At 61.2% G+C, this 26591-nt stretch overlaps 1 protein-coding gene across 1 annotated transcript in view; it reads left to right on the forward strand.

Annotated features, from left to right (window-relative positions):
• Positions 1 to 23495, forward strand: part of LOC140908271 (exostosin-1) — a 182412-nt gene extending 158917 nt beyond the window's left edge. Inside the window, exons 2-11 of the mRNA XM_073335225.2 lie at positions 8247 to 8340; positions 8534 to 8641; positions 10114 to 10233; positions 14656 to 14788; positions 16914 to 17032; positions 17743 to 17838; positions 18239 to 18328; positions 19236 to 19396; positions 20017 to 20188; positions 22353 to 23495. Of these exons, the coding sequence (XP_073191326.2) occupies positions 8247 to 8340; positions 8534 to 8641; positions 10114 to 10233; positions 14656 to 14788; positions 16914 to 17032; positions 17743 to 17838; positions 18239 to 18328; positions 19236 to 19396; positions 20017 to 20188; positions 22353 to 22538 (1279 nt within the window). The 3' untranslated portion in view covers positions 22539 to 23495. The remainder of the gene's footprint in view (positions 1 to 8246; positions 8341 to 8533; positions 8642 to 10113; positions 10234 to 14655; positions 14789 to 16913; positions 17033 to 17742; positions 17839 to 18238; positions 18329 to 19235; positions 19397 to 20016; positions 20189 to 22352) is intronic.
• Positions 23496 to 26591: the final 3096 nt, after the last annotated feature.

The following is a 26591-nucleotide window of genomic DNA, read 5'->3' on the forward strand; positions in this document are numbered from 1 at the left end:
GGCCACCTCTGGGGTGGAACGCAGCAGCTGTTCACCGCAGCACGGCCTCCCAGCAGGAGAACTGGGGACAAAGGGACACAGGATGTGGCTGACCGTCCGAGGGGAGGGGTTGGGAACGTTAAGGGTGGGGGGACAGTGTTCTAGAGCTCGTCCTAAAGGCAATACAATGGCAACCCCCCCTCCCCCCCTGGGAAAACACGCCGCCACCAGCATGGCGACCTCCAGCACCTGGCAGGGGCCGCTCCCTCCTGCTCTCCTGAGGCTGCCCACGCCCCGAGCCGTGCGGCTACCTGCTGATCGGCCTGGTGGGGGGGTCGTATTTAATTCATGGGCCAGCTGCTGCCCAGGGGGTGTCCTTAGGGCCAGGCCATTCCCAAGGATTCTTGGCAGCGGGGATCGGTGCGGGCAGGGCACTGGGCTGGGAATCAGGAGGGCCCAGCCCCCCACTCTGTGTGACCCTGGCGCAGCGGTCAGTCTCTCTGGGCCCCCGGCTCCCCTCTGTGGCTGAAGGGGGGAATATTTCCCTGCTGCCCGGGTGCTGTGAGGCCAGGTTCATTCATGCTGGTGGGGCGCTCACATGCTGCAGCGATGGGGGCCCCAGAAATACACAGAGGCCCTCCGCTATGTCTCTGTCCTGTGACCGGCCTTCAGCTGCTCCCTATCTCTGCCCTAGCCGGAAGTCAATGACTGCCCTCCTCTCAGGGGTCCCGAAGCGCTCTGCGGACGGCCCAGACGGCTGCCCGCCACGGACATGCAGCCGCCTCTGGAGCGGGGCGCAGTGCCTGTGAAAGAGGCTGCCATGTAAAGAGTCGGACAGGGAGGGTAGATGGATCCTGTTTGCAACTGAAGCTGCCTGGACAGAGTGAAAGACTGGCAAGATCCGAAGGAATTTAGCCAGGGCAGCGGGGCTCACGCCCTCCCCCCGCTGAATTCAGAACCCCTCAGGGGTTCCAACGTGTAACCCCCACCGAGAACTTGTTAACTCCATCCTCTGCCCTTTGTTAGCCCCATCAGCCTGAGGTTCTCCAAATGCTTTCCCCACTTGGGAGATGATGGGTTGGGGGGGCAGCTGGAAGGAGGCCCTCGCCCCTTGGGAAGCAGGTCAGCTTTAGCCTCATCTACAGATGGGGAAACTGAGGCACAGCGGGTATGTGGCTCAGTAGCAGAGCCAGGAATAGAGCTCTACTCCTGGCTCCCTGTATTTTAACCATGACTAGGCCTTTCTCCCTCCCCACCCCCAGAAAGGCGAGTCAGGGTTCCAGCAGCCGAATTGGACAGTGCCCCAGACTCCACCTGCACCGAGGGGCTGGATCTATTCTGTTGAGGGGGGAGAGCAGCTTAGACATCAGGGCTCCGTCCCTTTAAACAGCCGAGGTCCTGCCCACAAGCCCTGCGCAGTTCGGCTGAACGCAGAGCGAGCACCTGGTGTCCACGGGGTGGGCGGGTGGGGGGCACTTGGACCATCGATCTCTTCTGCGGTGGCTCAGGGCCACGGCCCGGATGGATGGAGGCTTTCCGCACCGCGGAGGAATGGGAGCGCTCCCCTTCCCAGGGTTCATATTTACACTACGGCACTGGGGAGAGACTCCGGGTTCAAAGTTCAGTGGCATTGGACCCTCTTGGGACGGCCGGGTTAGTGCTCATTGCATCAGAGGGCAGCTGTGGGTAGTGGTTAGAGCATGGGGGGGTCAGGCTGCTTGGGACCTGCTTCCGACCCGCTGCATGACCTGTGGCGCATCACACTGCCTCTTATTCCATGTGTCTGTGCAGCACCAAAGGCTGCTGATCCCGGACTAGAGCCCCCCGGGCTCCTGCAACCAGGGGCTCCGGAACAGCTGGGGTCCGTAAGGGCGCGCGGCAGGGGGGAAGGGAAGGGGAGGAGCAAGGGGGCGGGGCCTCAGGGGAAGGGGCGGCATGGGGGCCAGGCCTTGGGGGAAAGGGGTGGGGTAGGGGCAGGGCCACGGTTCGAGTGCTGGTGCCCCTCCCACCTTCTGTCACTCCTGACTGCGAAATAAATCAATCCCCCTAACGGTGGGAGGGATCACTCCATGGTTCCCTGGTCTGTTCATTCCTGCTGGGGCACCCGGCACTGGCCGCTGTCGGCAGACAGGACACTGGGCTAGATGGACCTTTGGTCTGAACCCCCTGGCCGTGCTTATGAGGCTAGAGGGATCACGCAGACTGTGGCTTCCAGCGCTTGGCCTGGGGATTTCCATTCCCGTCGTCTGCCCCGGCGTCTCCGGCTGCTTGTCCATGTTCACGGCCTGTTGCCTGTTGCTCCCGAGAGTTCGTTCCCCGTTGAGCCGGCAGGCAGGCCTGGCGCTCCAGATCTGGGCGTGAGCCCCAGTTCACCGCCCCGGAAGCTTGTGACCTGAGTTAACAGTGACTTGGAAACAGGGAACGCTATTTGTGACGTACAGTGCCCCTCTCCTCTTGCCCTGAGTGGGTCATAACCATTGATTTCAACATTCAGGTTTCAGTGATACCAACGAGTGGCGTAAGTGATCAACGCCAGGTCCTCTTGTCTGTTCCCAGGCTCCTAACCGTGGGATGGAGGCAATCCGCAAATGTCTTCGCTGCAGGTCCTTTTGGTTCCTTGATTGATTTTCTTCTCACCCTCTCGGTTTCTGTGCTGCGTGCTCATTTATTCTCTCTTTTCACCCCCTCCTGACTACCCTGGCCAGTCTGCCCCTGGGAGGTTGATCCCCCTTCTGCTGAGGTGGAGGCCATCCCGGCTACACAGCCTCCTCTCCGCAGAGAAGGTGGGCCAGCACTCCCTTCCAGAGCACAGGCCAGCCGCCAGTCGTGGGCATGTTCCCTGGGCCCATGCTGGCTGGGGTGGCAGGGCGAGGGGTAAGCGCCTGCCCCATACGGGGGGCTGCAAGGTGAGGGTTGCGGTCCCAGCCCTGGGGGACAGTGTGGCAAGGGGGCAGGCCCGCCCTATGGGGGGTGCCAGGGTGAGAGGTGTGGGCCTGTGCTGACAGTCTTGGGTTCGATCTCTGCTGATGACTCCGGAAGAGAGTCCTTACGGATGGGGCCCCAAATGTGGGGCGGGAACTCCAGTCGATTTCTGACAGGCAGCTGATCCTAGAGCCAGGACCATCACCCCTCCTCTGATCTTGAGCCCAGGGACCCACAGACCTTCCCAACTAAGCCCTGTGCTGGCATCTCCCCGGGCGCCTGCAGCCCCAGCTGCTTTGCATGCCCATTTACATAATCCCCTTTAGTCGAAAAGAAAAACACCCTGGCTCGCCGGGGAAGGATGGAGAACACGGGCGCGCGGCGAATGCCAACGAGCGCGTGGAGATGTGCTGCACGTCCATGCCAGCCTATTAAAGTGTCACGTCAGCATCTCTGCTGGAGGGAGCATGTCTAAGGGTAACGGTGCGGCCGCTGACATATCAGCGACAAGCAGCAGCATCCCCGTGAGTGACAGCCCATTCAGCCTTCAGGCTGGTTTTAATAATTCTGTCAGAAGCGCGGGGAATTTTCATCAACATTCATTTATTTATTACATGGGTGCCTCCTGCCTGCAAAACCACCGGGACTCGGGGGACTGCGGGAAAGCCATGCAGCTCTGGTGGACTCAAGTCGGATGCTGCTCATCCTGTTTGATCATCATTACCCTTTCCTGGAGTGAAAGGCCAGAAAGGATCCTTAGATCCTCCGGTCTGACGGCCTGGATAGCACAGGCCAGAGGTGCTAACCCGGTTACATGCGTGCTGCGCCCCGTAACTTGTGTCTGACTGATGTGTGAATGGTACGAAATGGAGTCAAGTATTAGGGGGTAGCCATGTTAGTCTGTATCCACAAAAACAACACGGAGTCCAGAGGCACCTTAAAGACTAACAGATTTATATGGGCATAAGGTTTCGTGGGTAAAAAACCCACTTCTTCAGATGCAGCTGAAGAAGTGGGTTTTTTACCCACGAAAGCTTATGCCCAAATAAATCAGTTAGCCTCAAATGGAGTCAGTGACCTGTTCGGTGATGACCTTCACAGGGATGGTCGAAGAGTCATGGTGAGGCCAATGTGGGCCAAACTGCGGAAGTGTTGGGCGAGGGTTTTGAGGGGGGCAGAAGATCCTAAAGTGCCTTGGAAACATGATTAGATGAGCCTGGCCCTGTCAAACCCCGGGAGGAGGAGGTCCCGGGACCCCGAGACAATCACCTGGTGGTTGGTGGCCTGGCTAGCAAAGCTGCACCCTCCTGCCTGCTCCCTCTCTCACTGGCCCTGCCTGGGAGATGACTCTTGTCTGAGCATCGCCCCACTGCCAATGGAAACCCTCCTCTATCCGATGGGATTGGGGAGTCGCTGTTAAGTTAGCCTGGGCCGTCTCTCACTGACTCGGCTGCCTCTCTCGTGGGCCTGGAGAAAAGCAGCCCGCGGGCAGCGGTGGAGTTGGGCTCTCAATTCCCAGGGATGTTTCTAGCCCATGTAACCCTTCTGCCCGTCAGAGTTGGCAGCAACAAGGGCCGGGTTCAATATCTAGGGGTTCCATTCCAATAACACAATGCAAACCGGCTCGAGCCCCCACCCAGTGACCTGGGACAAATATATACCACCCCCGCTGGGCGCCTCCAAGAGGCAATACTTCCCCTCTCGCAAACACAGAGTCTGAGTGTAGCAAAAGTCTTTTAATAACAGAGAGAAACAATGTGGCATTATGCTGGGGAAACACCACCAACAGGATTCATAACACAACCCATGAGCAAAAACAACCCCACCCCAGGCAAACTGGGGCATGCCCTTTTCCCTTTGGTTCTTGAGTCCAGCAACCCCAAAAGTCCAATGCCCCAAAAGTCTCTGTCCCTGGTCAGGGCAGCCCCAGAGTTCGAAAGTTTATCGGCGGAGCTTTACCTCCCAACCTGGGTGGAAATGGGACGGGGGTAAGAGGCACCTTACGTGATCTGAAGCTGACCGCCCCATAGCTCCATAGCGGCGCTCTGCTCCGCTCCGCCAGCCGCCCCACGAACTCCTTCGCTCAGCTGCGCTCCGCTCCGCCAGCCGCCCCACGAACTCCTTCGCTTAGCTGCGCTCCGCTCCGCCAGCCGCCCCACGAACTCCTTCGCTCAGCTGCGCTCCGCTCCGCCAGCCGCCCCACGAACTCCTTCGCTTAGCTGCGCTCCGCTCCGCCAGCCGCCCCACAAAACTCCTTCGCGCAGCGGCACTCCGCTCCACCAGCCGCCCCACGAACTCCTTCGCTCAGCTGCGCTCCGCTCCACCAGCCGCCCCACGAACTCCTTCGCTCAGCTGCGCTCCGCTCCGCCAGCCGCCCCACGAACTCCTTCACTCAGCTCCACGGCCCACAAGCAGCTCCTGCCATCCACACACTGCTCCACGTCGAACTGCTTCACCAGCCCTCCCGCAAACTGCTCCACAACATATCTTCAGGCTCCCTCACTACTTAACACAACACTCAGTGATTTCAGCTCTTAGGTGAATTCAGCTTATAGTAGGGGAGCCCCAGTGCTGGGGCACTGTCAGCCCAAAGTGAGCTCAGCAGCCTATAACTAGACTTCTAATGAAATCAAAATTAGCTCTGATATTCCACAGTGGAGAGAGGAGGAAGTGCAATCAGCATGTAACGCCCTCACCAAGGGGCCCATGCCACCAAGTATTAATACTTGTCCCCAGCCCCTCTCAATTCAGAGAGTTTTGGAACCCATGACCCTTGCCTAGCGAGTGCTACTTAGATGATGGTGAATCCCTCCATCGTAACAAAAGGCCACGTACAGTTCCAAGCACAGTTCCCATAATCAGGGTAATAACAATTTATTCTTCCTGCCCCAATAACAGAGACACTGGGGATCCCACAGCAGCCAAAGTGACCATTTGGGCAGCTATGGTCTCATTCTAGGCGTGGTGGGTGTGCCTATGCAAATGAGATCTGCCCCTGAAGTTCTTTTCCACAACTTGCCACACCTCACCACCAGATGTCAGGGTGGAGCTCATCCTGACACTGCTTACACCCACTTAAGGCTGAATTACGGGGGGGCCCAGAGTGCGGAGGCTGCCCACGAGGGTCAGGTCTCTGCAAATGGGAACAGAGGGGCTTTAGTCCCTGGGCTACTGCCCTGCTGAGCCAGTAAGGGTGTCATTGGTGCTGGGAGCCCATATTCTTTAGCATACAATAAATGGGGTGGGGGAATCTAAATTGCCCTGGCTGCATCGTGTGTTGCTAACACAAGGCTTTGCAGACTTGCTGAGAGGACCTGGGAAGCCTCTGCAGGGGGCTCCGTAAAACACAGGCCAAATCTGTCACTGAGTTTGAGGCAAGACGGGTTTAAGGATCATCCAGACCAGCTGTTCTCAACTCGGGTACGTGGACCCCTAGGACACACAGAGCTCGTCCAGGGGCACATCAACTCACCTGGAGATTTGCCTAGCTTTACAGTAGGCTACATAAAAAGCGCTAGGGAAGTCAGGACAAACTAAAAGTTCTACAGACAAATGAGGAAGTCAGCAATTTGTCAGCTCTAGTGGGCTGGGACACTTTTGTATTTGTATGTCTGATTTTGTGAGCAAGTTGTTTTTAAGTGAGGTGAAACTTGGGGTAAACAAGACAAATCAGCCTCCTGAAAGGGGGACAGGAGTCTGGGAAGGCTGAGAACCATCTGACCTCCAGCATGGCACACAGGCCAGGGGACTTCATTCTGTGACTCCCGCCTCCGCTCCCTCGGGCTGGGCCCAAGAGAGAAGCAGCTTGTTATTGCCATTGCTGGGAGGAATTTGGATGAGGTCTCAGAGTAACGCACTTGCCCAGTGCATGTTGTACCCTAACCTAGGGGCTGGCTCAAGTAGGAGGTAACAGCCCACTATTGCTGCCAGCTGATGGGAGTTACTTCTTTAGCTCAGCTGCAGCCCAGTCCCCTGGAACCTCCGGCCCCCACTTCCCTCGTGTTGGTGACGTCATGCCCCAAACGCCTGACTCGGCTGGCTGGCCTCTCCCACCCATCGGCTGTGGGGTCACAGGTGTAAAGGGCTGGGCCCCGGCCCCCCTGCTTGTTGATGGTGAAAGGAGCAAAGCAAGTTGAACTCCCCCGACAGGGTTGAGAAACAGACCTGGACTGTCTCCAGGGCCCCATGGCCCCTCCACTGCGTGGGGCTGGGGAGTAAGAGGAGCTGGGCTCCAGGGGGCAGGTGTTTTGCTCAGGGCAGGGTGGCAGCGTGCAAGAACTCTGGGTTCAGGGGGCAGCGTGTGAGGGCTCTGGGTTCAGGGGCAGTGTGCGAGGGCTCTGGGTTCAGGGGGCAGCGTGCGAGGGCTCTGGGTTGGGAGGGCAGCGTGCGAGGGCTCTGGGTTCAGGGGCAGCGTGCGAGGGCTCTGGGTTCAGGGACAGTGTGCGAGGGCTCTGGGTTCAGGGGCAGCGTGTGAGGGCTCTGGGTTCAGGGGCAGCGTGCGAGGGCTCTGGGTTGGGGGGCAGCGTGCCAGGGCTCTGGGTTGGGGGCAGCGTGCCAGGGCTCTGGGTTCAGGGACAGTGTGCAAAGGCTCTGGGTTGGGGGCAGCGTGCCAGGGCTCTGGGTTGGGGGGGCAGCGTGCAAGGACTCTGGGTTCAGGGGCAGCGTGCAAGGGCTCTGGGTTGGGGGGGCAGCGTGTGAGGACTCTGGGTTCAGGGACAATGTGCGAGGGCTCTGGGTTCGGGGAGCAGCGTGCCAGGGCTCTGGGTTGGGGGCAGCGTGCGAGGGCTCTGGGTTGGGGGCAGCGTGCCAGGGCTCTGGGTTCAGGGACAGTGTGCAAAGGCTCTGGGTTGGGGGCAGCGTGCCAGGGCTCTGGGTTGGGGGGGCAGCGTGCAAGGACTCTGGGTTCAGGGGCAGCGTGCGAGGGCTCTGGGTTGGGGGGGCAGCGTGCGAGGGCTCTGGGTTCAGGGGCAGCGTGCGAGGGCTCTGGGTTGGGGGGGCAGCGTGCGAGGACTCTGGGTTCAGGGACAATGTGCGAGGGCTCTGGGTTCGGGGAGCAGCGTGCCAGGGCTCTGGGTTCAGGGGCAGCGTGCGAGGGCTCTGGGTTGGGGGGGCAGCGTGCGAGGACTCTGGGTTCAGGGACAATGTGCGAGGGCTCTGGGTTCGGGGAGCAGCGTGCCAGGGCTCTGGGTTCAGGGGCAGCGTGCGAGGGCTCTGGGTTGGGGGGGCAACACGAGGACGTGGAGCCCTGCCTGAGTCACGCCAGCTGGGACCGGCCGAGCTCGTCAAACCCCAGCGTGTGGGCTCAGCTCCAGCTGGCGCCTGACTCCTGTCTCCCCGCCCCGCAGGTACGATTCCCAGGAACTGATGCAAAACTCCAGCTTCTGCCTGGTGCCGTGGGGCCGGCGCTTGGGGTTCTTCCGTTTCCTTGAAGCTCTCCAGGTAAGCCAGGCCCCGTGCCAGGCCTCCTCCTCTGCCCGACACCCCGTGCTGCTCCCCCGCCCCGGTGCCCAGCCACGTGGCGTCCAGCAAAACGTGGCGCCGTCTGGCCCGGCTGCTGTGTGCGCCCGCTGCTGGACGGACAGACGGACGCACACCCCTGCCTGGCTCACCCCGCCCTGTCCCCCCTTCGCAGGCCGCCTGCATCCCCGTGCTGCTGAGCAACGGCTGGGAGCTGCCCTTCTCCGAGGTCATCGACTGGAACAAAGCTGCCATCATTGGGGACGAGAGACTCCTCCTCCAGGTAGGGGCCACGTGCTCGCTGCACATCCTGCGGGGGCCGCCTGACTCCCCGGCCCCTCTGAGACACCCCCCACCCACGTGGCAGGAAGGCCGCCCCTGCTCACGGCTCCGTGGGCCTGACGCCGGGGTCTGGCCGGGCGGGTGAGGTGGGGACCAGAACCACAGTGAGCTGCATGGGGCACTAATGAGACTCCCCCCGCTTCCTCCCTGCAGCGGGAGCCCTAAACCCCACAGCACCCCCATCAACTGCAGCCCCCAGCTGCCGCTCCTCAGGGCCCACCCTTTCCGAGGAGAGCAGGAGCGAGAAGCAGCGTGCAAAGGAGGCAGGATTGGGCGCTGTGCATCCCCCCCAACCCTGGGGGAAAGGGACCTGCCTCTGGTGCCAAAGGGCAGTGCCAGGCTGGGCTTGCACCCAGACCAGCATCATGGGGACCTGCGGGGCACCTCAGTGACTGGCACTCAGCCAGGCCTGGCTTCTAGCTTCCTTGGCACCAAGGCACAGAGGGTCCTACAATCCCAGCTCTGCCCTCTGAGCTCTCTGCCCCAGAGGCACCGGCAGAGCTAGGGGAGGGGGGCCCAGGGCTGGGGTAGCAGGGGGCTGTGAGGTGGGATTGGGGGCACCGGCAGATCTGGGGCTGGGGTAGCAGGGGGCTGTGGGTCGGGATTGGGGGGCACTGGCAGAGCTGGGGGAGGGGAGCCCAAGGGTGGGGCAGCAGGGGCTGGGCGTCGGAATTGGGGGGCACCGGCAGAGCTGCATACAGGTGAAACATGCCAAGCTCCTGCCTGCATTGGGCCAGCCAGATTAATGCTGCCTTTACATTGGCTTAGAAGTTGCGCCCCTCCCCACTGGCCGGCTGGGCCCTCTCTTGGGGGACACTCCTCCCCCCCTTCAGGCCCCTGCCAGGCCCCTGCGACTATTCCAGCCCAAACTCCTGGGAATGTGGCACCGTCCCCAGGCCATGCGGGGGTCTGAGAGCAGTATAGGGGGCGGGGCGGCTGTCCCACCCCAAACCCAGCCTGCTGCCGGAGCCGGGGCATGTATCTGGGGCAGCAGGACCCAGGGCTGGGGCACGGCTCCGGATAGTCCTGTTCCCATCTCCGCCACTGACTCACGGGGCAGGTTCAGGTCGCTCAGCGCCTGCCCACCCTGGGCCTCCCTTTTCCTCTCTGTGAAATGGGCACAATAAGACCAGTCGTGGGCGGCCACCTAGTGAATGGTACAAAGTGTGATCGTCGACTCTGTGGGCCAGATCTTCAAGGGCTCAGCTCCCCCAGCCAGGGTCAGATTCCCTGGCCATCTCGGGGCATTGGCTGCTGAGCCCTCCCTCCCCACGCCAGCCTGTGTCCCCAGAGCTGCACTTACCCAAGAGAGACCCTGGCCAGCTGGCCCCGTCCCTGGCTCTGCGGGGAGGCTCTGGGGGTCATCTTAGCCGACCTTCCCTCACCCCCCCCCCCCCCGCGGCTCTCTTCCAGATCCCGTCGATAACCCGCTCCATAGACCACGACAGAGTCCTGGCCCTCCGGCAGCAGACCCAGTTCCTGTGGGAGACCTATTTCTCCTCGGTAGAGAAAATCGTGCTGACGACCCTCGAGGCGAGTGCTCCCGGCTTTGTGGGCTCCTCGGTTACAGCCCTTGTCCCCTCACTCAGGATGGGGGAAGGGCTGGTGGGGGAGACAGTGGGTCTGGTTGGTGCACCGGATCGTGGAGGAGGGCAGGATATTGGCTGGAGTGGGAGAACAAGAGGCGCTCAGCGGGGAGGAGAGGATGTCCCGGCTCCTTGCTCCTTCCCCTTGGAGCATGGTGGAAGGCATTTAGGGTCTGCCCGAGACCTAGGCGCTGCCTACATCTCCCCTATGTCCTCTGAGCTTTTCTCTCAGAGGGGAAGGGGGGTCGACAATGCTGACACACCGCTGCTGGGTCAAGGGAGCTGCCACCCAGGTCAGGATCTGTGACCTGTGTGGAGGTGCAGAGCTCATTTGCTGACTCATCCTGGCCATCGGAACAAGTGGCTCCTATGGGCTGTCAGATGGGTTGAGTGTCTGGGAGGGGGGGCTTGGCGATCCCTGCGGGGAAATATTCTAGAGCAGCCAAGCCCAGGGGACGGCTGAAGCTGAGGTTTCGGTGATGAAGTTGTGTAACAGTAACGACAAACCCCTGGAGGCACCACCTGCGTACAGGGGAGTTCATGCAGCCATGTGCCCCTGCCCCAGGGCACCGCTCCACAGCTGCGAGTGTGGAGGCTTGGGCAGGGCCTTGGGGAGCCAGGACAGAGGTGGCCAGGACTCAGACCCTGCTGTGGATTTTCTGGCCTGAACCCAGCAGTGCAAGCTGTCTGAAAAGCACATTGGGATCCTCTGGGCTGGGAGGTTGTAACAAGGCTGGTTCTGGTGGGACCCCACTGAGAGTGCCAATTCAGGACAAATTGCTTAAAGCAGGGCAGTTACAGCCCAAGGCTGGGGTTTCTATGCACACCAAGGCAAGCCAAACCAGCCCAACAGAGCAGACTTTGGTCTCACCCCACTGGCTGACCACAAGTCACACAAGCAATTCCCTTAGACACTCCAGTTTCCCAGAATCACTACCAGAGCCACTCGTTATGGGGATGAATAGTTATGAAAACCAATACCCCAGTAAAAGAGAAAAGGTTCTCTCGATCCCAAAGGACTAAACCCCAGACCCAGGTCAATAAAGAAATCAGATCTTACCCACAAATCACGCTGTTGCCAATCCTTTAGAATCTAAAATCTAAAGGTTTATTCATAAAAGGAAAAGATAGAGATGAGAGCTAGAATGGGTTCAATGGAATCACTGACACACAGCAATGGCAGAGTGCTTGGTTCAGGCCTGTAGCAGGGATGGAATAAGCTGCAGGTTCAGATCAAGTCTCTGGAGAACATCCCCAGCTGGGAGGGGTCATTCAGTCCTTGGTTCAAAGCTTCAGGGTAGCCAAGTCCCTCCAGAGGTCGGAAGCAGGATTGAAGACCAGATGGAGGAGCTGCAGTAGCTTTTTATAGTCTCTTGCCGTGTGGCGTCTCTTTCTGTGTCCCAAGGACAAGCTGCCCCTCACATGGCCTGGAAACACCTCAGAGTTTGGTCCCTAGGCAGGTCCCTGCACACCTGGCTGAGTCCCCAGGCGTGTCTGCCTTCTCTCAGTGGGTCAGTTGTGTCGCAGATGGTCCTTAATGGGCTAGGCAGAGCTGACACCAACTTGTCTGGGGTGTCCCCCGGAAGCAGAGCACAAGTTTGAAATACAGACAGTCTAGAGCCAATACTTACAACTTTAAATACAAAAATGACACATGCAAACAGACAGCATCATCCTAACCAGCCAACCATCACCTCGTCTGAGTCGCCTCATTTGACCCCCTTTATACAAGACTTGGTCCCACTACACGACCTTGGTTGCAACAATGTTCTATACAGTCCCAGTTCAAGTCAATAACGTCACAGAGGTGCACCGGAAATGCAGCTGTTCTCTCCAGCAAGGGCACTGGAAGGAGATTAGGAGGCCAGGCCCTTGTCTAACCTCTCCCATCCCAAGTGCTGCCACACGTGAATGAATAAAGCCTCCTCATCATCCCCATTGTGCCGGTGGGGAAATCGAGGCACGGAGTGACTTGCTCAGGGCTGCCTGGGGTCAGCGGCAGAACCAGGAGAGAGGCAGCGCCCTGGGCCCAGCCCGCACTCTCTGAAGAGTTGCTGGTCTGGTCTGTGCCTCTCCCAAGCTCACCCTGGCCCAGCGAGAGGCGGGTGAGGCCGGCGGTGGCTCGCTGGGATGCGGTCTGGTCTGAGGCGGGAGGGGAGAGGGCTCCTCGGGGAGTGTGAAGGCCGCTACAGGCCGATTATCTCTGTGCTTCATTCATCGGGCAGTTGGGGGCCCAGGCTGCACTGCGGGGGCTCAGTGGCCTTAGGAAGGAACTTTGCAGATTCTCAGCAGTGCAGAAAAGGTCCCCAGCAGCTGCCAACCCAGCTGGTGTGTTCACGGCCTGGAGCATCGTGGTGCCCAGGGAGATCAGGGTACCAGGCCGTGGTGTTACCGCCGGGCTGGGAGAGGCCAGGCTGGATCCGCACGACAGGCTGAGGAACTGGCACAGGGGGCCGGGCGGTGGGGGGACCTTGGTTGGTTGGTAGCTGCCATGGGTACACCCTGTCACAGGCTAGGGCCACCTCTGGCCCCCAACCCCAGGCCTCAGGGTGGGCTCCTAAATCTGGCATGCGGCCATGTCCCGGCTAGTTCGTCTCGGCTGCACCAAGATGTGATCAGAGCCCTTGGCCCTGTGTAACGGCTCCTGCTTGGCTGGGGCCCTGCACTGGCAGATCTCAGTGGGGGCTTGGGGCCTTGTGCCGGGTGCGGTACAGACCTTTCAGGGAGAGACGCAGGCCCAGGCCCACAGAGCTCCATGCAGACACAACAGGGAGCGGGGCCAGCCGGAACTGGGCGGACGACAAGGGCCCAGTGGCGCAAGCAAGCGTGGCCCTGTGAGCAGTAACCGTCGCTCGCTGCCAGCCTGACCGTGGCTGTGCAGCTGTTTGGAGATCTGGGAGACCCGGGTTTGATTCCTGCTCCCCAGCCACCCAGTGTGACCCTCAGCAAGTCCCTTAGCCCACCGAGGAAGAGAGGAAGGCTGGCCCAGTGGTTAGGGCATGCCCCTGGGGCTCAGGCGTCCTGGGTTCTGCCCCAGACTCCACTTGTGATCCTCGCCCAGTCGTGCACTGGGGATCATAGTGCCGTCCTGCCTCACAGGGGGCTGGGAGGTGCTCAGATACCATGGTGATGGGCGCCTTGGAAGTGCCTAAGACAGACGTGTACAGATCAGTCCCAGGTGGGCTGGCACTCGGCGGCTAGCCCAGGCCACCACGTCTACCCTGCTGCTGCTGCCCGTGCTGGCTAATGGAAGCTGGCCCGGCACAGCTACACCGGCTGCATGGACCCACCTCTCGAGGGGCTTGTTAACAACGCCTGGGCCTGTTACGCCAAATGAGGGGGCTCAGCCCAGCATCTGCTGCCCCGGGGCGCTGCCGCCTGGAGGAGTCTCAGGTGCCCAGTGCAGGAGCCGTCTTGGGGAGCTCAAGGCAGGCTGAACAAACCCCTTTGACATGCGGACGGAGCAGGTTTGCTCTGGAGAGGAGACGTTTGTTTCATTTTGGGCGTTGAGTTGATAAACCAGCCCCTAAGCCTGGCTGTTGGGTTGGACTGGAAACACCCCAGTGGGAGTTTAATCGGGATCCACGAAGGGAAACTGAGGCGCAGCCACCAGGGGGCGCAGTCAGGTGGCCACTCATCTGCAGGCTCGTTAGAGCGAAATGAAAGCATGGGGAGCCCTGAATTATGGGGCAACGCCTTGGAGCAATGCAGCAGCTCCCCCAACCCCCGCAAAGTTAGGGTGGGTGCTGGGGACGCCTCTCTCCAGTGCAGAGCCCAGCCTTGCTCCCTGGCATGGGAGCCTCACCCACTGCCCTGGACACTCTCCCCTCCGTGGCACCGGGTAAGGTGTCCCGGGCCATGGGGCACGTTGAGTTGTTCATGGTGTGTGCCTGGTCCCCGGGGCACGATGGTGAGCACAGAGCCTGCTGCCAGCTCTCCGCAGGGCCTTGAATCCCCAACGCTCGCTGCTCCAACTCGGTCCCTTGGTGTCCAGCGGCTGACCGGCACCAGCTGGCCTCCCCTCCAGCCTAGGCCCCTCTAGGATCAACCTTGCCCAGCCGACTGGTGACGAGAGGGGTTAACCTGCGTCTACACTGGGGAAAGGTCGTGGCTGTGCTGGGGCCAGGTGACACGTGTTCGCTAACCCCACCTCTTCTCCTAACCTAGACAAACCCAGTGCGGGGCAGGAGCCCAGCCCTCCAGCCGCTAGCAGAGATTGCTGTGGTGTATGGCCCGGCCTGCTGGTTCCCGCCCCGGGGTATATGGGACAGGGCCGGAGGCCGGGGCAGTGCAGCGTCCACGCCTGAGCCTCGCAGGGCCCAGCCCAGGGTCAGTAACGCAGCTCCCCCGGTCCCCTCGTCATTTTCAGATCATCCAGGACCGAATCCAGGCGCACATCAGCAGGAACCACGTGATGTGGAACGCGCAGCCGGGCGGGCTCTACGTTCTCCCCCAGTTCTCCACCAGCCTCGCCGACTTCCCCTTCTACTACTGCGCCCTGGGTAGGTGGCAGCGATGGGGAGGGGCCAGGCTCTGGGAATGGGCCCCCGGGGGGCCTCAGGCCCGGCGAGGCGTCGGAGCTGGCCCTGGAGTCCCTGGTCGCCCAGGCTGGGCTGGGAGCTCCCGATGGAGTAACAGCCCGTGGGCTGGACAGAATATGCAGGGTTCCTGGATATTTCTCCTGGAGGGGCCGTGGTGCCCTCATGCTTTGGTGCAGTGAGTTACAGCGGGTGGGGTTCGCTCGGGAGTGGCCAGGACAGCGATAGCAGGGTGAAGGGGGGGCTGCTGGTCAGGACGGGGCATCGGAGGGGGAAGATCAGTGGGTCACGCACACAGCTCTGCTGCTGCTCCGGGATCCTGAACCTGCAGCGCCCCCGGCTGTTCCAGCCCAGCCTGTGGCAAACGGGCTTTTCCCGCTGATCGCTTGGGAGGAGCCGGCTGGAGACTCACTCCTCAGTTAGCCCCACCCTAGAGCGCCGGGTGGGAGGGGTGGTCACGGCACCGGATCTGGCCCATTTTACAGTGTCCAGCTCTGCCGGCCCCCTCAGTCCCAATGTGCCGCCCTCCCAGTCATCCCAGCCCTGGGCTCCCCATACACAGCTCCGCTGGCCCCCTCATTCCTGACCCGCAGCCCCCCATGTTATCCCAGCCATGGGCTCCCCCCATCTCTGCCAGTGCCCTTCAATCCTGGCCCACAACCTCTGCTATCCCAGGCCTGGGCTCCCCACACCCAGCTCTGCTAATGCCCCTCAATCCCCCCTGCTACCCCAGTCCCAGGTGCCCTTCATACTGACTTGCTCCCCTTCCTATCATTCCTTTCTTGCTGTTCCCTTTATCTCCCTTCCTACCCTGCAGCTGCTGGCCAGCCCCGCCTGGAGCGGGGGCTGCTCAGTTGGTGGCAGGCTGCGGATTGACGGGAGGGGATTGTTTCCTGCAGGGATCTCTGGAGAGCAGGGTTTGCTGGCGTCTCCGCCTGGTGGAGATCCGCCCTTCCACCAACTCACTGATGCCCTTTGCAGAGACACTGACCTCCCGGCTGCACCTAACCCTGCATCAGCCCCGGGGGTGGGGTTAGAACTTGTACGGTGGCGCCACATCCCCCTCGAGTTGCCGGTCCCGTGAATGGCGTTACTCCTTTAGCTAAAGTGGCAGAGGTCTGATGCGGAAGGTCCTGGGTTCAAACCCAGGAAGTGCCTGGTGTCACTCTCCGATTCCCAGCATGGAGGCTCCTGGTTTGTTTCAGGATCCCGCTTAAAATTTCCGTCCTTATTTCTAAACCAGCCCATCAAAGGGAGGCAAAAATAGGGGCCTGCCTTTTTTGTGTGCTGTGTCTATCTTACAGTTTAATCGTGTGGCCCATCACCCTAGTATCTGGGCACCTTCCACATAAAATCTATGGCACTAGTGCCATTCCTGTTGGACATCAGTGAGTCCCTGGCATGCTCCCTTTTCAGAATTAGACCTTTGCTGGGAGGGGGTTAGTTTTGTTTTCAGATTTTATGAATTTTCCCTTTTTCCGCTGACATATGAAGAAGACCAGAAAGTCTTTTTTCCTGCTTCGTTTCCACTAGAAAGCCAGGTCTTGTCTAGCTGGAACTCTACGGGCATCACAGGAGAGTGAAAGCCGAGTGATTGGGAGGGGAAGGGTGTTTTAGTCGGATTGGTCCAGACTTGGTTTTTATCACCCATCCATTGCCCAGCCAACACTTGGGAGAAAGGATGTCTCTGGCAAAGAGTGACCTCTGGTAAAGACGCCCTGGGGGGTGAAAGAAGAGCTTGACAGCCCGACCACTCCGGCTGGGAGAGCAGGGGGTGCAGAGCCCAGCCCAGCGCTGAGGATTGTTTTAAATCTCTGGATTTTGAAGCCAATCTCCTGATTGTGGGGGCTGACTCCTGAGCGCACAGAGCCAGCGATGCTGCGGCCCCCTTGGCTATTCCCCGTCCCCCATGGCCAGGCCCCGAGAGCGCTATGAACTCCTCTGTGCATCATCTCCGCCCCAGCCCTGCCCAGCTGCTGGCCCCTCCCGGGCTGTTCCCCTTCCCATCCTGGCTGCCGTGGGCCCCCTGCCCCTCAGCTTGGCCGGAGAGCGCCCGGGCCAGTCCGAGCCGGGCCGTGTGTCGTTGCAGGACGCAGCCCAGCCAAGGAGTTCACCGCCGTCATCCAGGCCGCGTCGCCGCTGCTCTCGCAGTCCCAGCCCATCGTCAGACTCATCCTCGCGGTGGCCAAGTCCAAGTATTGTACCCAGGTACGGGCCCACCTGCCAGGAGACGCTCCTCCTCCCGGTCCCTTGGGCCTGGGCCTCTGGTCTGATCCCTGAACAAGCCCCTGGCCAGCCACAGTGGGAGCTGTGCCTCTGCACCCCAGGGTGGGGCTGGGAGAGGAAACCACGGGGAGCGAGCCCAGGCTGTTCCGGGGATGGAGGCTGAGTGGTAGGGGATGGGTCCAGCCGTTCTGGGGATGGGGGATGGGCGGCGGGTTCGGTCAAGGCCGTTCCAGGGATGGGGGCTGGGCGGTGGGTTCGGTCAAGGCCGTTCCGGGGATGGAGGCTGGGTGGCAGGGTCGGTCAAGGCCGTTCCGGGGCTGGGGGCTGGGCAGTGGGTTCGGTCAAGGCCGTTCCAGGGATGGGGGATGGGCGGCGGGGTCGGTCAAGGCCGTTCCGGGGATGGGGGGGTGGGTGGTGGGTTTGGTCAAGGTCGTTCCGGAGATGGGGGATGGGTGGCAGGGTCAGTCCAGGCCCGTCCCTCCAGGGCCCTGGGTGGGTCTGGCTGAGGTGCTATCCCCGTGGGCGTCTCTGCTCGGGCCATGCACCGTGCTGACCGGCGTGATGGTAGCCCCGGCTCTGGCCTTGGGGTGGCCGAGGCTGGTGGTGCTGGCTGGCCGTGGCTGACGGTTGGCTAAGGTCTGAGTCTGGGGCTGGTCGGGGCCGTAACCCGGCCCTGCCTGTCACCGCTGCAGATCGTGGTGCTGTGGAGCTGCGAGAAGCCCCCGCCCCCGAGGAGCTGGTGGCCGTCCGTCCCTGTGCCCTTCAGCGTCGTGGAAGGGGAACACAAGGTAGGGGGGCCCCGGGGCTGCGGCACTGCTGGAGGTGGGAGGGCAGGGAGGGGAGCAGTGGCTGGGTTTGGGGGTGGGGGTCGCACTGCTGGGGTTTGGGGGTGGGGGTGCATGGTCGCAGTGGCTGCGGTTTGAGGGTGGGGGTGCGTGGCCGGGGTTTGGGGGTGTGCGGTCGCAGTGGCCGGTGTTTGGGGGGTGGCTTGCTGGGATTAGGGGACGTGGTCGCAGTGGCTGGGATTTGGGGGTGGGGGTGCATGGTCGCAGTGGCCGGGGTTTGGGGGTGTGTGGTCGCAGTGGCTGGTTTTTGGGGGGTGGCTTGCTGGGATTAGGGGGCGTGGTCACAGTGGCTGGGGTGGGGGCGCGTGGCTGGCTGGGGTTCAATTGCTTTCTCTTTGCACAGACCATGAGCAGCCGTTTCTTCCCCTACGACCTCATCCGGACGGACGCCGTGCTGAGCCTGGACGAAGACACTGTCCTATCAACCAATGAGGTGAGGGCAACGGGGGGGGTCCAATAATCCCCATTGTCCCTCCCTGCAGGAAGGGGGCACATCTCATAGCTGGGGGGCCAGGGGCCAGGGCTCGGATAGCCCCAGGGGCTGGCTGGGGGCAGCTTCAGTCGAGCGGGAGAGGTGGGAGGAGGGGCACCGGCAGAGCCCAGCAGAAGAGTCGGGGTCCGGTGCCGTTTGGCTGTGTTCTCGGTGAATAAAGCAGCCTGGACCCTCAGGGGCAGGAGAGGTTGGCGCTGGGTGCTGGGTGCGTGGCTGCTTCCATGCAGCCCCGGTTCCCAGCTGCCCCCTGGCTGGCCCTGTGTGCTGGGCACTGCTGTCAGGCCTTCTTCATAGAGCCTGGTGTATGGTTCACAAGAGAACGGGCCAGGTTTCCCCTCCGCACTCTCCCGGACCCGATGGGGAATTACAGACACCAAACCTCCCCGAGGCCGGCGGGGGACTGTCCCTGTCGTGGGCAAGGGGCAGATCTGGCTCTGGGTGTGCCAGGGGAAGGGGAGACACCGGGTCCCTGAAATAGGGGGCAGGGGGTGCAGTGTTTCCCCTTCTGCATTATTGTAGCCGGGGAGCTGGGGCAGGCTGACTCGGTCACAGCCAGCACGAGAGCTGGGCAGGGGAGCTGGGCGCCCTCCTGGAGGCACCATGTGGCGGTTTGGGGAGAGGGGGCTGCAGGCTGAGGCTCCCAGGCCACTGCCCCCCAGGGCTAGGCAGAGCCCCAGCCAGAGGTTCGGCCCAGGACACCGCGGGCCGGGCGGACCCAGCTGTGTTAGCCGCGGACGGTGGGGCAGGGTCAGTGCTGGGGCTGCTGTGCCGAGCCTGGCTTGTTAATCCTGGTTTTGTTCCTTTCCTGTCTCCCCCCCGACCTGCCCCCTGCCATCGGGGACTCCAGGTTGACTTTGCCTTCACTGTGTGGTGCAGCTTCCCGGAGCGCATCGTGGGTTACCCAGCCCGGAGCCATTACTGGGACAGCAGCAAAGGCTGGTGGGCCTACACCTCTAAGTGGACCAACGAGTACTCCATGGTGCTGACGGGGGCGGCGTTCTACCACCGGTGAGCCGGGGCGGTGCACGCGGCCGGGAACCCGGCTCCGGGCAGGAAATCCCATGGCACTGGGGGCTGCGTGCGACGTGCCGCTGGCAAGGCAAGGCACAAACGTTCGCCCTGCCTGGCAGAGCACCGGGCAGCCTCCTGCAGGCACCAGCCACGAGCGCTGGCTGTACAGCGGGGCCAACGTACAGAGAGACTAACGCGAAGCAGTGGGGTGCTAGCGGGGCTCCCCGGGGACACCCCTGCAACCTCAGCTCTCCTCTGGCGGAGAGCAGAGCCTTCTCTGTAACCTCCCGCCCTTTGCAAGCCTTGTCCCTCCATTGCCACCCCCGCCCAGCTAACGGGGAGCCCCGGTGCAGACAGGCCACTGGCTTTGCAGGCTCTCGCCTCTCTCCCCGCTCAGAGCAGGTCTCCCTGATGTGCTGTACCCTCGTCCTAGCAGCTCCAGGAGCATCTCTGGGCAGAATGACTCTTGGTAAGACGATGGGCCAGACCCATCGCTGGCGCGTCTCTGTAGCCTTGGGAGGAGCCCCACCAGGGCCAGTTTGGCCTGGGGTCTCACAACCCCCTCCCTCCCCGCCGGCACTCGCTGAATGCTGCCTGTTTGCCCTCTCCTTTGGCAGGTACTATCATTATCTGTACACCTTCTACCTGCCGGGCAGCCTGCACAGCATGGTGGACCAGATGGCCAACTGCGAGGACATCCTGATGAACTTCCTGGTTTCCGCAGTCACCAAGCTCCCGCCCATCAAAGTCACCCAGAAGAAGCAGTACAAGGAGACCATGATGCAGCAGGTTGGCTTCCCACCTCTTCCGGCTGCCTCGAATGCATGGAATTGGGGAAGGTCCTCGGCACAGAGAGCCCAGGGGGCCGGGGGCTCAGCTGCCCCTGTGCCAGGCCTCACCCACCTCCCCAGATGGAGGGGATGGCTGCGAGGGTCGGGGGACTAAGAATCGGTATCTGGCCTCTTCATCGTAGGACTAAGAACTGGGCTGGGCTATGGGGGCAGCCTGTGGCCAGTCAGGGGAGCAGACCTGGAGTGAGCGTGCCATTGAAGAATGAGAGACCCGCCGGGGAAGGGCCAGTGAGCAACCCGGAGCTGAGTAGTGTACGTCTACACTGCATTGTGACAGGTTTCAGAGTAGCAGCCGTGTTAGTCTGTATTCGCAAAAAGAAAAGGAGGACTTGTGGCACCTTAGAGACTAACCAATTTATTTGAGCATGAGCTTTCGTGAGCTACAGCTCACTTCATCGGATGCATGCAGTGGAAAATACAGTGAGGAGATTTATATACCCAGAGAATATGAAAAAATGGGTGTTATCGTACACACTGTAAGAAGAGTGATCACTTAAGATGAGCTATTACCAGCAGGAGAGCAGGGGGCGGGGGGGAACCTTTTGTAGTGATAATCAAGGTGGGCCATTTCCAGCAGTTACCAGGAACGTCCTGACGTCCCCAGTGCCCAGAGGGGTTCGGAGCTGGAGTCCCTGTTCACTCTGCGTGTGGGATGAAAGTGAAGAGCAGAGCCACCATCTTCCTTATGTCCCCCTGCCTTGTCCCAGCGGGTCCCCAGCTCCGTCAGGACACGGGGGCCCTGGTGTCGCTCCATTGCCCCCTGCTTTGATCCCCATCCGCCCTCCCCACTGCACAGCGCAGCCCTGCTCCCCTTCGTGAATGCAGTGCCCTGGGCAGTCCCTCAGGCCCAGCCCCCCCAAGGTATCCCGGTGCCTAACTCCCCGTGGTGCCTGTCAGAGCCAGCTGCCCAAATACCGCTGAGACTCTGGGCCTTCGGGCCTTGCTTGTTCCTCCAGAGGGTTCACTGGTGCATGGTGTGCACGCCCCGTAGGCTGACTGCGGCGTGGCCCTCAGCTGGTGCCAGCCTGGGGAGCCGGCGACTGGCGCAGGGGATCCAGCCGGAACCTCCCTGGTGCAGCGGAGAGCCCTGCCCCGGCCCCGGCCCCGGCCCCGGCCCCGGCCCCGGCGCGCCCTGGGACGAGGGCGATTCCCGCGCTGGGTGGGGAGGGGCTTGGGGCTGGCGCGGGGATCAGAGTCCAGCTCTCCCCTGCTGCCGTTACTTTTCGGGTCCCTGCGCTGACCCCTCGCGGCACCGGCCCGGCCCTGCACCGCCCGCTGCGGAGCGGGAGCTTGCAGCACATCGAAATGTCGCTACCAAAATGTCGTTTTCCAAAGCGGCCTCGGATTTCCGGGTGCCACCTGGGGGCACCAGGGGCCTGATTCTCAGCGGAGCTGAGCACCCACCGGAACCTGAGGCTCAGGCCCAAGCTGCCTCCAGTGGGCACCCCAAATCGGAACCTGCTGCTGAAAACACTGGCCACAGCCTCAGCCAGCTCAGCTCCCGGTCCTTCCCGACTCGTGCTGCTCTCAGACCCGGTGAATTACCTACCGCCCAGGCAGCCCGTGGCTGAACAGAAGGGCCGATTTCTGGGGTGACAGGGGCAGGCTGCATTGTGCTGAATGTGTTTGGGGCTGGTTGTCAGGACGCCTGGGTTCTGCGCCCAGCGCGGGGGCTGGTGTGTTGGGTGAGCTCACCTGGCTGCACCTGGTTCCCCGTGTCTGGGATGGGGGTGGTGGGCAGTGCGTTGCACAGCTGTGCAGTGAAATCTGTCTAGATAAGATTCGTATCTGGCCCCTTCACCGCAGCCTCTGAGCTCCTTGCTGTATCTCTGTCCAGCCCCCTGAGGTAGGAAAGTGCTGTTCTCCCTTGTGTGCACATGGGGAAACTTAGGCAGAGAGACTTACCAGAACAGGGAATTAAAGCTGGGTCTCCTATGGCCCTGTCTAGCGCCCCCCACTGGGCCACCCTTCCTCTAACGGGCTCCGTTATCCCTGCAAGGCTGCCGTGCCCTGGGCGTTGGAGTGACGTCCCAGAGCTCCAGCACGGTGGGTGACCTCCCGCCTCTCGCGCTCAGGGACCCTCTCCCACCTTCCCTCCCCAGGGCTCTAAGACGTCCCGCTGGGCCGACCCGGAGCACTTTGCCCAGCGCCAGGCCTGTATGAACTCCTTCGCCAGCTGGTTCGGCTTCATGCCCCTCGTCCATTCGCAGATGCGGCTGGACCCCGTCCTCTTCAAAGACCAGGTCTCCATCCTGCGCAAGAAGTACCGGGACATCGAGAGGCTGTAGAGCTGCCGAAGCCACTGACGGAGAGTGAGAAGGGGGTGAGGACCCCCCAAAGAAGACTGCGGAGAAGGGACTCCCTCTTGGGAGCCACGGAGGCTTGGCCTGAGGGGCAGGGCCGGGCTGTGGGGCACAAGCAGGGGAGACGGCCGCTGGGCCTGGCTCTGGGGTTAAACCTCTGGGGACAGCCGGAGGCTCGGGATGCAGAGCACAGAGTCCAGGGGCAGTTCTGTGACTGCTCGCTCCGTGGCTCCTGTCGCTGATTGGTTCTGGTTTGATCCCACTTCCAAGCCAAGAATCGTGTCTCCTCTCTGGGCCCGCGAGCTGCGAGTGCAGACGGAGCCGCACCGAGACGCCCGCTCAGCCGCTCCCTGATTTTATCTTTAGCTGCCTTTTACCTTGGTTGCCAGCAAGGGCTCAAAGTCGAACACAACGACGTCCCCACCCGCAGGTCTGGCCCGCCAGAGAGCAGCCAGGGGCCGAGCCTCCCTGCCGGGCGAGCATGGGAGCCCAGGGAATCCGAGGGAGAGCCGAGTGCGCTGCCCTGTGGAGGAGGGAGAGATCTGAGTGGGGCACATGGGGCTGCCACGCACTGAAGGGGGCAGGGAGCAAAGCCTCAGGGGTGTCAGCCCCAGCAGATCCCCCGCCCCGCGCTCGCAGGGGTGGTAGAGAAGAGTCACACCGCTCCGTGTCTGCACCAGCTCAGGGCTTGACTGCGGAGCCCCGGCAGGTCGTTCTGTGTCTGGACTAGGCAGAGGGGACATCTCCCCTCCTGCCCCCTTCCAACAGGTGTCCCCAGTACATCCCGCCAGCCCCTGGGCGTGGGGGATCCCACGGCAGCCCCCAGCAGATCTTCAGCACCCTGCTCAGGCCAGAGCCAGCTCCCCCGTCTGAATCTCCCCTGGAACGGACGGGAGGAGGGCTGGCGAGGGTGGCTGAGCTGCAGGCGTGCGGGCGGGTGAATGGGGTCTGCGTGGGAGGGCAAGGTTGCTGAGGGGGCAGGGTGGGAGCAGGCATGAGGAGGGGGGCAGAGAAGTGAGAGGCCCCCAGCAGGTTCTGATAAGCTGCAGAGAAGCCGGGAGCTCAGAAGCCGGGAGCTCTATGGGACACATCGTCCCAGCCGTGGTGAGTCAACTTCGTTTCCTCCTCCTCCAGGGAGCTGCCCCTCCCTCCGTGGGGGGATCTGGATCAGGGGCAGGGAGAGCTGGTTGGGGGCTCTCTGCAGAGCTCATCGGGGGCAGAGGGAGGTGCAGAGGAGAGGAACTGTCAGACATTCGCTCAGAGCCTGGAGCGCAGGCTTGCCATGGCCGTACTTGGACACTAAGGCAGAGGTGTGGGTCCATGGTGGGTGTGCGGGGTCCCACGTGGTCTCCAAGGGCCAGTGCAAACCCTCCCCATTGCCGCTTTATCCCTGTATCGGGGGTGGGCTGCAAAGGCATCGTTCAGGGAGCGAGTCACTGGCTGGCAGCGATGGGCCGGCGAGTCGGTCCCGAAGCCAGGGAGGAGCCCGTGAACTCCTCATCGTCACCCCCAGAGGTCAGTAGCTTTGTTGCTCCAGCCGCCTCCGGCATGCACAGCGATGAGATGACGACGGACTAAGGAGACCGAGCCGGAGGGCCGGGGAGGCAGGTGCCGGGGAGAGACCTGCTCCCGCCCGGGAGCCACCTGATGAAGAGTCAGACAGGACAGGCTAGAGCCCTGGGAGCCAGACGCCAGGTTAGTTACAATGAAATAACTGAGGCCTCCAGAGAGCAATAGGCCGCAGGTGCCTGCAGGAGAGGGGGAGGAAAACCTCTTGCCACTTGCCCCTCCCCTTCTCACCAGCTCTGTCCGGCCCGGCTCCCTTTTGATCCCTCAGCAGGTCAGGGTGGAAGTAGCAAGGGGCTGGCTCCAGGTGTCCTCGTTCCCACCTGCCCACGGTGCCGGCTGCCATGTCTCCCTGCCCCAGTTCAGCCAAAGGTGCTGGCTGGAGGTGGGCTTTGAGAAAGGCGATGGGCTCCCCGCCCTGCCCCAACGCTCTGTTCGAATGTGTCTCATGCAGCAGCAAAATCAGAACGTTTTATGGCGACTCAGATGTAAAACCCCCTCCTAGGAACACCTGTAAATGCCCATTTTGTATCTTGATCTATGCAGGAAATAGCCCGACTTGATTATGTAAAGAGTTGTCACTTTGGATGGGCTAGCACCAGCAGGAGAGTGAATTTGTGTGGGGGGGTGGAGGGTGAGAAAACCTGGATTTGTGCTGGAAATGGCCCACCTGTTGATCACTTTAGATAAGCTATTACCAGCAGGACAGTGGGGTGGGAGGAGGTATTGTTTCATGATTTCTGTGTGTATATAAAGTCTGCTGCAGTTTCCACGGTAAACATCTGATGAAGTGAGCTGTAGCTCACGAAAGCTCATGCTCAAATAAATTGGTTAGTCTCTAAGGTGCCACAAGTACTCCTTTTCTTTTTGCGAATACAGACTAACACGGCTGTTCCTCTGAAACCTGTCATTTTGTATCAGGATTTGTTGAATTAAACTGAACCGAGACTTTGTCAAGGGGCCTGTGCTGTGGTTTCTGTTCAGGGCACGGCCACGGTGTGTTTGACCCCAGCCCCGTATTGCCCTGGTCAGCGAAAACCTCTGGAAGCTGTGTGGGAGTGGCAGACTCGGGCCAGAGCAGTGACGTCAGAGTTTAGCCTGGTTCTTGCCCTGCCCCAATCGTCACAGAACCACCCAGCCCCTCCACGAGCGCAGGGAAGAGACATGAGTCTCACAGGCCGGAGCTGAGCCCTTGGGGCCAGCTGCACGTTTCCTTGGTTCTGATGAAGGTTAGCTGTGCCGTTGAGCTCCAGATCCTCCTGTCCGTAGTTAGGCAGAGCTCCCTGGTGAAGGGCTGCAGGAACCAGCCCTGAGCAGGGCCCCATGGCTCAGCAGCAGGGGCGCTGTGTGATTTAGGCCTCGTGTATGCTAGAGAGTTTAAATGGCAACAGTTCTGCCAACAGAGGGCTACTGTCAAGGCTATTTCAGCAGAGGGCATTCACATGGCATCAGATTGTAGCTGCAAAAGACATGTGGCTCCGTGGGCTGGCATCCCAGTGTCCCCTGTGCCACCTTCTGACACCTTGTGGGGAATTTTGGCTGTGTCTTGTGGGATATCCTCACTCCTCACAGGGAATTTGGGACTGTGGGGTCGAATTCCCATAAATCCTTCGGTTCCATCCCATAATCTACTCTTATGCGCTCTGTTTTCAGCTGCACTGCTGAAACCATGGATGCAGCACTGAGCAGCAATGCTCTGGGGTCCATTTTAAGGCCGGGACAAGGCATTCTCTCGTATTTGCAAGCCCACCGTGTTCAGAGACATGGTACCGAGGATGAGTGGGCAGCAAAAGACATTGTCCAGCCGCGATAAGCATTTGCCGACCAACAGGCGCTGAGCGGTGGCATTGGGGTGTGATGCAGAACTAGGCCGACCAGCAGAACTTTTGGACATGGGAGGCCACATCCCTGGAGCTATGTGCCAGGCTCGCCCCGGCCCTGCAGCACCCAGGCACTGAGACGGCAGCTGCCCTGACTGTGAGGAAATGGGTGCTGAGAGCCAGGTGGGAGCTTGCAGCCCCACATTGCTATCGGGCGGCAGGCAAGGAGTTTGCTGCTGGGAAAAGCCACAAGGAGGGTGATTGTCATCCAGGTGCGCAAGGTCAGTAAACGTGTCCAGCTGCACAGCAATGTGACCAGACAGTGTGCAGGAAATAATAGATGGAGTCAATGAACTGGGCTTCGCTGGCTGGGCAGGGGGTGATAGACGGGCTGCACATTCCGATCCTGCCTCCTTCCCTACTTGCCTTTGAGGGGGACTCCTCCATGGTTGAGCAAGCTTTGGTGGAGCACCAGGGATGATTTACTGAACAGAGCATAAGAGCAGCCATACTGGGTCAGACCAAAGGTCCATCCAGCCCAGTATCCTGTCTTCCCACAGTGTCCAGTGCCAGGTGCCCCAGAGGGAATGATCAGAACAGAGAATCATCAAGTGATCCATCCCCTGTCGCCCATTCCCAGCTTCTGGCAAAG

The sequence above is a fragment of the Lepidochelys kempii genome, chromosome 3 (assembly GCF_965140285.1).
Source record: "Lepidochelys kempii isolate rLepKem1 chromosome 3, rLepKem1.hap1, whole genome shotgun sequence".
Classification (NCBI taxonomy): Eukaryota; Metazoa; Chordata; order Testudines; family Cheloniidae; genus Lepidochelys; species Lepidochelys kempii.